General features: G+C 39.2%; 1 protein-coding gene across 1 annotated transcript; it reads right to left on the reverse strand.

Annotated features, from left to right (window-relative positions):
- Positions 1-505: 505 nt before the first annotated feature.
- Positions 506-9,706, reverse strand: LOC131299262 (uncharacterized). Its single transcript, XM_058324909.1, has 9 exons — positions 9,442-9,706; positions 9,189-9,245; positions 8,937-9,094; positions 4,358-5,318; positions 3,384-3,475; positions 2,599-2,673; positions 1,935-1,996; positions 1,650-1,719; positions 506-1,513 (listed from the first exon to the last, which is right to left on the reverse strand). The coding sequence occupies exons 1-9, from the start codon at positions 9,569-9,571 to the stop codon at positions 671-673; spliced, it is 2,448 nt and encodes an 815-aa protein (XP_058180892.1). The 5' UTR covers positions 9,572-9,706; the 3' UTR covers positions 506-670.
- Positions 9,707-9,993: the final 287 nt, after the last annotated feature.

Here is a 9,993-nt window from a genome sequence, read left to right on the forward strand (position 1 = left end):
ACTTCAAGCTCACCTTTTGGTTAACAATCAAAAGGTCAAACCATATCATCCCATCCCTAAGGAGAGAGAGAGAGAGAGAGAGAGAGAGAGGGAGGAGGAGAAGAAAGGCAAAGGTATATCACTCCATCCTGAAGAAAAGGAAAGAAAAAAGAGAGGCAAAAGCGTATTACTGCATCCTGAAGGAAAGGAAAAGAACTAGACAAAATCAATTACAGAAGAGAGGAACTTGAAATTAGTTCATCCCCTGGACACCAAAGGAAGTAATAAGATCACGGATTCGCAAAGGATTTGCGAAGTGTTAAAAAGAAGAAGACGACGAGGGTTTCCCAACATGAATTCATTATGTGTCTCCTTTGACTTTGATTTTCCTTTCCAAATCCCTTGACGGGAATCCTTAATCCAAACACAGCCTAAAGATGGTCCGAGCCTATACATCGGCGAAACCAGAAACGATGGAGACAAATAAAAGGGTAGCAACTAGCAAAAGTAGGGAGTACAAGAACCATTAAAGCACAACAATGCAAATAATGCATTAGTGTCGCATAATTAAGCTAAATTACAAGTTAGGTTCGATACATATAAATAAACTGCATCCATTGCTTGGTACTAAAATCACATTAAAAAAAAAAGCAAGGAGATTATTCTTTCCCTGTGCAAGTGCGATAAATAACTAACCTTTAGCACCCAATCCTCTGGATTTTGGAAGCCTGACTGCAGCCAATGGGTCAACAATACCTTGGGAATCCCTCCCCAGGCCCATTCCTTCCACAAAGCCCATCTTGGCCATCATTTTCGATCCAAACCCCTTGGTATGCTTTTCAAAAGCTCCAAGTCTCTGAGGCTCATTCTTACTAAACTTCTTAAGTGCAGTCTTTGATGAGTTAGTACTTGTTCCAGAGGATTCGGCACCTAAGCCAAGCGACTTGGGCCGCCGAATCGCCTCAATGGGGTCATTCCTCCCAAATCTCTTAGATTCAGTCTTATACAAGTTAGTATCGGTTCCAGAGGATTCTGCACCTAGCCCAAGCGATTTCGGCCTTTGGATCGCTTCAATGGGCTCCGCTATTCCTTGACCGTCCTTTCCCAGCCCACTACCTTCTGTGAATCCCATTTTAGCCATCATCTTTGATCCAAAGCCAGTAGTGTGCATTTCGAAGGCACCGTATTTAGATGAACTGGCCCCAACTTTGTTCTCTGGGGAAATGTCACTTGTCTCCTTTGAATCAATGGCATTGATCTCAAGAGTATCAGATAGCAATATACCACTGGACACAAAAGAGACTGGTTGTGCAGCATATGAGACTGGTTTCCCACTCCTTTTATTCTTGCTTACTTCACTGCTGCCATGGAAATTGGCGGAGTTCTTGAGCGACTTGCTTGGTGCAGATTGCGATTTTTCTAGCGGGCCCAAACCAATTCCCTTGGCAGTTTTTCTAGCTCCGTTTCGATCTCCCTTGATTGATTGTACATTGTTGACTGTAAAATCGGCATCCTCATCACCAGCTCCAATAAGCTGAAAATTTGTATGCCAATACCATCTTAGTTTGAGAAAGAACGTAATAGAATGAAGAGAGAAAATGCAAGCAAATTTTAAGTTTCCAGACAAAGCGGGAAGTGAAAAAATGCTACACATGCTATACAAATTCTACCTTCTCCAGGCGAAGCTTATCACTGGAAGATGGCATAGATGTGTGTTGAGTACGGGTCACTGTTACGAATCTGAAAAATAGGCCAGTCAGGAGAAAAATTATCCCCTTCTGAAGTAGGAACTAATTTCAAAGTATAAAGAGAAAAGTGCATAGTCTATGATTGCTACCAAGGAGCCGAGGGAGGGATCTCCAAACAACTTGTGTTTAGTGAAATAAAGAGAGCAATATTGTATTAAAAGAATTTACAATGTATCTTTATCGTGGAGGGGACATATACTATTTTACCTTTTCTTACCAGAACCTTGGCAAAAACTCCGCAAGCGATAAATTGATGCTACCCTTTGCACCTAAATATCGACAAAACGAGCTGGATCAGCAAAGAATCTTATACAGGATATAGGTCCCAGGCACACCAAAGTCCTCGAAAATTCACTGAACTCTGGGCCCTCTATTTATGCTGATCTAAAGAACACAAAATTGAACGTAGAGATATAGGCAAAAAGAGTAACTCCAAATATATTCGTATGTGATGTGAACTTCCACCAAACACCAAACCATGCTTAGCAACAACGCCATACCCTGCAGGCTATGTTCCACTAACATGCTGCAAGAAAGCTACGGACAATAAAACGAGAATGCAATGGATTTACAAATGGTGGAATGCTGTCAATCCAAATAAGATGTCTGCTTACATAGTTAAAGTATCAAAAGATTCAAAACCATTACTAGAGATAGCTCCCTAAGTCGTAGTCACAACATCTAGAGTCAGCCCTTTTTCTCCTATTTTCTCTTACACATGAACTAATCGTCAAGCAAATATTAAATAAACTACAAATATAAACTACACTTGGAGCAAGTTTTCCTTCTCAGTATTAGGGTAGTGGGAAATGGGAGCCGACCAAAACAGACAAAAAAGCATATGCTGCAGATTGCAGAGCACAATCCATACCTGCGAACAATCGCGGGAGTGCATGGGCTGAAATGATAACATATCTACTCCACCAGAAACCATCTGTTGTAATGTCTGCAATTCAGAACCACAAATATGTGAGAATTCACTAAAGTGTATCAATTTGATAACTCAAGATAACATGACAATCTTAAAAATAGAAACCAGTGAAATCCTTCTATTAAGTGGAAAAAAGCAATGAACTTCCAAAGACACAAGATTATTAAAAAACGTATTGATTTAAAATTAGACTCAAAAAAGATTCTTATTGCAAGCACAAAAGTAAAAAAATTAGGACCAAGTTCACGATGATCAAAAATCAAAGCTTAACATATATTTGATTGCACATGCCACATCATCTACAATACCGATGAAGCATATCAAAACTCAAAAAAAAATTTATTCAAGTGAGTCAAGGGCAAATCTTGTAATTCACATGCCCATGAAATATATTCAAAACTAATTGACAGTAATAGACAACTCTGAGCAGAAACAAAATTCTAAGATACAAAATCTAGCGTTAACTGGCTGTTCTCATGCATCCTTATTAGTCAACAACATATTGACTTTCCATAAAAATGTTGAAACAACCATACTAGAACAATCACTTATTCATAGCATAGCAAAGTCATTTCACATTCACCCAAAAAAACACCATCCGGAATATCAATCAATAAGAGGAACTATATGAGATCTATCCTAATCACATGGTTTTATTAGAAACATTAGCAAGCTAACAAAGTTCTGAAATTATCTTCCAATCCAGAAACTTGATTACTTCTTACCGAACTGATCTGCTCAAGATCAACACCACGGCCAATCATTCTCTCACGCCGCTTCAAAGCAATCGTTTCTTTGCGATGTTTCTTTTTTTCACCTGAAATAGTACACTAAAGCACATGTAGTACAGCTCAAAAATGGTAGTGCTTTTTCTGCTGTTGTGAAGGCACAAAGTTAATCTATCAGGAGGTGACATGGAAATTAACCACAATTAGGTAAGGAATGAAAGTAGAAATCTCCAGCATCAAAATACATTTACTTTAGGACTCAACAGTTCAAAACGGCATCCTCTTACGTTTATTTGCCCAAATCTTCAGTTGAGTATAAAGTTATTAACAGAAAAAAGGATCGAGTTTCAAGATTCTGAAAATATCTTAATGCATCCTTCCTTGTGCGGGCTGTGCCTCTTAAACCACTGGTCTCCATTCAGTAATGGGTAGAATAGCCAAAATGAAGGACTGACAGAATCACAATGATCGAGATTCCATCTTGAACCATGGGGTCATCTAAACTAGATAATCTAAAGTTTTAACGAACTAGCATGTCTCAGAAAACGATGGTATACATCTATGCAAGTAAAGCGAGCTGAAAAAATAAGATAAAAGTTCATCTTCCATCTGAATTACTCGGGTACTAGGTGTTATCATCTTGGGCCAAGCATCATAGTATCCTAGCATTGCCTCTTGGAGGTCAAAATGTAAATAGAAACTAGAAGTATCACAATAGCAACAAAAGCCCATTAAATAGGGGCATACAGGGGGAAGCAAAAGCCCACTAAAGAAACTGGAATAGAAAAGCTACTTCTCCAATTACAAGAACAGAGTTTTAAAAATACAACTATATCTTCTATTGATAATCTATTTCATGATTTAGATATACCGTTACCCTTAACCCAAACAAGCAATTAACCAGAAACTTGGCAAAATAAGACTCTGCCGTGCGACCACCAAAAAGGCGGTACATAAATGTTCTTCTTTACCTGGAAAATTCCTGAAATTTTTACTTTTTTGAGTCTCAGAAGGCCAAGACTGAGGAAATCGAGCAACATGTTTCTTCCTCCCAGAAATGGTTCTAGGATCCTTGACAAACATAATATCCTCCATAACAGACGACAAATCATGGGCAGTAGTTTTCCGTCTTGAAGTCTCTCCATGGTACTTCCTTCTAGACTGCGGCTTCTTCATGCCATATTCCCTTGATGCATCCTGTAGAGCAATCCCACCCAACTTTTTCAAAGTCTCATTAAAACTACCACCAAAGGTATTCTTATCATCATCAGAAACATCAAGTCGCTGCGCTACGAATTGCTCGACATCCACAACTTTGTCAGTCCCACCAATTCCTTCAAAGTAGTCTTTTGCAACCTCTTCATCAATATCCGAATCACTCTCAGAAGTGTCCTCCGAATCACTATCAGATGTTTCTATGGATTCCCCTGAAGCAGAAGTTTCTACGCTTTCCTCATCGCTCAACTCTTCTGCATCATCCTCACCATTTTCCTCATCTGAAATGTCTTGTGTATACAGTTTCAAGCCTCCAATGGACAAAAACCCTGAATTTTTCTCCGGAGATGAGGTTTCTGCCTGAAAATCATTAACCACTTCAGGATTTGCATCGGGGGTATAATCCAACCTGCCAACCATTTCTTCCTCAGAAGATGATGAATCAAAGCCTTCTTTCTCTTCCATTTGCAATGATGGTCCAATACCACTCGGAGTTACTTCTGCTTCAGCACAAAAGCCCAATCCTCTATGAGAGGTATCATCCATTGCAAAACTTGGGAAGTAGTCATAAGTAAATTCCAAATTTTGGAGTTCCATAGCTGGTGTCTGGTCTAAATGAGCGACAATTTTAGTCTCATGGGAATCAACAAGAACCAGAGGATGCGACTCATCTAAAGTGTTTTCTGCATTTTCACCCTCATTTGCAAGTGAGCCTTCCTGGAAAAAAAGAGAGATTATCCTGAACTAGTCAAACTCTTCTGTAAGCACCTATATCATCTGAAAAAGCTCATTTTCTGTAAGACACCCTTGTTTAACTATACAAAATAACTCTTATTCCACTAAAATATCGAGAAATTATCCACAATGACTTAACCCAACAATCCAAACCGAACAGAAATACTTAGTACAGGAACTCCCTAATTTATTCTAAACATCCTCTAAATCACACATCTGCTTCTCTCCGACAACTAGACAAATCATTTGAAAACAGTTCTTTCGAGTTCATAGACCCAAGAAGTATAGATACGCAAACAACACAAAATTTCATATCAAAAGGAAAGCCAATCAATTTTATTTTATTTTTTAAAACTGAACATTCAAAATAGCTTCTCTGATCTCAGAGTCTCGGACACAGCCAACTTTAATCCAATACCAGTCAAAACCAACATATACACATCTGATGCTACATAAAAAGTAAATACTTGTACAGAAAAACCACACTCTATCTTTAAATCAGCACTACACGGAAATCAACTAGAAAGCATCATCGAGAAAACTTCTTCTATTCAAAGAAAACCCACCAAACTTTGAAGGCAAATGAACATCATTTCCAGCAAAAGAAAATCCCCAAATTCAGCTGCTCTAACCTTAAGGCTAGCTCAAAACTTCATTCTAACTAGGGCTGCAAACGAGCCGAGTCGAGCCGAGTTTTGGCATGTTCGAGCTCGGCTCGCAAGATATTTCTAAGGCTCGAGCTCGACTCACTATGGCTCGAAAGCCAGAACACAACTCAGCCACGCATGGTAGAGGATTGGCCCTCTCTTTATAGAGTGTTCCGGGGTTGCTCACAGGTATAAAAGGCCGATGTGGGACGAGAGAAGAAAACATATTTCCTTGCGTTCATTTGTCGCACATCGCCAAACTAGAAGCCTAAGAGGGATTCCCTCTGTCTATAAATGTTAACTGGTATAGGTCTTTTTCTCTAAGTATTCCCTAGTGTGGATATTGCAGGACGACCACTTTGATGGCAGCTAAAAGCTTACACATGTAAACATGTGTACGTGTATGGAGATTTTATATATATATATATATATATATATATATATATGATAAGCACCCGACAATGACATTAAGGGTGCGCTAGTGGTTTAGTTTTAGTTATTTCTTTCGTTAATTTAGTTGGTTTTAATTGCTTTTTGCTCGTAGGGTATTCTGGTTCCGTTTTGTAGGAAATCATTCTAAGCAAGGGTCTTTAAAGCCAAAGCAAGTTAAGACAATGGAGGTTCAAAAGTGATCAAGTTCGAAGTTATCGGAATCAAAGCCCAAGCATTTAGGGACCCGTCGGCTCAAAGAAGCAAGCCAAAGATCAAAGAAGCAAGTGCTGGACACTAATAGCTTTGGTATTGATACCTTGAGATTTCTCCTATCAATACCGAGATCATCATGCAGCAGCCCCTAATAGCCTCGGTATTGATACCAAGTGATTCAGTCTATCAATACCGAGTAGCATAGTGGTAACCCCTTAACCACTTCGGTATTGATACCACTTTTTGGCATCTATCGATACCGAAGTCATTAGCACAGCAACTTAAGGGCTTCGTGATCGATACCGAGGGCCTTAGGGGTGGATCTTCAGAGCATCTCGCGGAATATTCCAGGCGCGGATCCCCGGAGTATAAAAGCTTATTACATCATTTTGTAAAAACAAGTAAATAGATTCAATAGTACCTTTTCTAGATCAAGATTAGATTTCTTTGCAATTCAAATTGTTCTTGAGTGTTCTTCATTTTTCAGTTTTAAATACTTTAATTTCTGCCTTTAGTTGTTAGTTTTTGATATTGTTGCTTTAATTAAAGTTGTTTATTTTCTCCCGATCTATCTTAATCTCTAATTTTCTTCTAGTGTTGCTTTTCAATTATGCTAAGTAGTTTTTTGCTTGCTTTTATCTCTTTAGATATGAGTGAGTAGTTTCCAGGGTTAGGTCATGGGGTGATTAGCACCTCATGGCTCGGGCGAAAATTGCATTTTGCACCCAATAAAGCTTTAAACTTTGATTTGAAAATTGATATGGGGTTCGGGTTTGTTTGTCAAATTACCGAGGTGTTAACCTCTTTGATCATGTGTAGGTGGGAGCATCGCCTACCCACCACACATGATGCTTAGAGCTCTGTCGCTCGAGGTATTTGCCAAATGAATTCTAGAGCTAGCTTGATTCTTAAATCATTTTATCTTCCGATTTGAGAACTATAATCAAGTATCTTAAATTGTGTAGTTGGGTGAAGAGTGTGATCTAGCTCGAGTCTTGAGTGCTAATAATTTCTAGACCTAGCCTATCTTTTCTTTAGTTAGTTTGTGTTAATTTAGCCCTTTTATTTCCACCTTTTAAAGTAAAACAAAGTTGGCCGTCTAAAGGCCGAAAGCCCTTACTTGCATCTACAAATCCAGTGAAGTCATATAATTATTCCCTTGGGTACGATCCCGGATTTCCGGTTTATTATGCTTCAATCGACGTGTTAAACCCTACGCTTGGGGTATTATTCCACATTATCATCGGAGTAAGCGAAGCAATACACACACACACACACACACACACACACACACACACCACGGATCAAGTGAGGGATCCCTCACTTTGTTAAAATGCGGGACTTTCATTTCCCCATCAAATTTTGAAAATCCGAACCGTTCAATGTGTGCATAACGTGATTTTAAGGGTTCCCGCAAGAAATCAGCAAAAAAATGACCGGGAAGGGTTTCATCCGAGCAGTTTTTTTTAAACCGTTCAATGAAAACTGCTCGGATGAAGCCTTTCCCGGTCATTGTTTTTGCTGATTTCTCGCGGGGACCCTTAAAATCACGTTCTGATCACTTTGAGCGGCTCGGATCATCGAAATTCAATCAGGAAGGGAAGTCCCGCATTTTAATAAAATGCGGGATCCCTCACCGGAACCTGACTGTATATATATATATGATGAGCTCGCGAGCCGGTTTATGAGCTCGCGAACCGGTTTGAGCCAAGCTCTGGCAAACTCGAGCTCGGCTCGTTTATGATTCGAGCCAAAATACCTAGCTTGAGCTCGTTCATTTATTTTATGAGTTGAGCTTGAACGAGCTCATACCAAGCCCAAGCTTCGAGCCCCTCACGAGCGGCTTGGTTCGTTTGCAGCCCTAATTCTAACAGCGGACAAACCAACATATGCAAATCCATAAAGACACAGAAAACAAAAGAAAGATCCAATTTTGACTTAAAATCAGCCGGGGTAAACGTAGCCAAAAGCATGTCCCCTAGGTTTCTCAAACCCAATTCTGGACCCAATTCAACTCTTCCCCTGACCAGTTTTCCCAGATTGAGCCATTGACTTTGTTCTTCCATTATCAAAATTAGGTTAGGGTTCCGTACGGGCAAGCCACGGAAAAGAATTCTTTTATTTGAGAAAAACACCAAACTTTGAAGGCAAATGATAACCATTTCCCTCTTCCAGTAAAGGAAATCCCCAAAGCTGCTCTAAACTTAATCAGTTAACCCTAGCTCGAAAATTCATTATAACCGCAAACAAATCACCAACACACAGAAAACCAAAAAGGATCCAAATTTGACATTAAATCAGACCATACCTGATAATCAACAGCAGGATAAACATAACCAAAAGCACTTCCCCTAGGTTTCTCAGACTCGATTCTGGACCAAACTAAACCTTTCCCCCGATCAGTATTCCCAGATCGAGACACCGACTTAGCTCTTCCGTTATCAGAATTAGGGTTAGGGTTCCGTACTGCAAATCCAACAACCATATAAAAAACCAGAGCAATCAGATACCCAATAAAAACCAATCATTTCCAAAACAACATATAAATGTCACAAAATACCCCTGGGAGATGGAGACTTAGTTCTTCTGTTTTCCGAATTAGGGTTAGGGTTTCGTACTGCAAATCAAACAACCACAACAAATAACAATCAGACACCAGTAAACAACCAACCCAGAAGTAAACCTCAATTTTAGGCTCGTTAAATAAATAAGCCGATTCAAATCCCTGACAACATTCAGCTCTATTAGGATCGCAAACCTGTAAGTTTATATATGTAATGAGAACTGCCAACAAAACTTGTATAAATATATACCTTTGGGAGATGGGGATTTTTGGGACCAATCGGCCAATTCACCGCCGTGGACGAAGAGTGCCCGACCAGAAGAGTTGGGTGGTTTTCGGCTCCTGGTTTTCTGGGTTCTTTTCCTGTAACCTCCAGCCATTATTCGATCTAGTTCACCAGACCTTCAACGTAAAGATAGCTACAGTACAATGTGGTATATGCTGTCGTATAAAATGTGCAGAGGAAAGGAGAAACCAGAAAGGTGGAGGCGTGGAGCTATCAATTTTTTGGTTGTTCCAGGTTGTGTTGTTTTTTTTAATGTAATAAAATGTAGGTCAGTATATTGGATCAGCTTGTGCGAAACTCACAGTCTCTCTACGGCCGTTTCACATACTTATGCATGGGAGTAAATGCGTTCCGCTTTCCCCCCTTAAAAAAATAAATACTTATTCGTAATTTCAAGCTTAAAAATAATAGGCTTTCTAAAATAAAAAATTTGCAATATGGATCTTATTTGAACCCTGCAAAAAAAAATTGAAAATTATTTTTATAAATCAATTATTTTTAAATTTGAAAATAAGT

Source organism: Rhododendron vialii, chromosome 1a (assembly GCF_030253575.1).
Source record: "Rhododendron vialii isolate Sample 1 chromosome 1a, ASM3025357v1".
Classification (NCBI taxonomy): domain Eukaryota; kingdom Viridiplantae; phylum Streptophyta; class Magnoliopsida; order Ericales; family Ericaceae; genus Rhododendron; species Rhododendron vialii.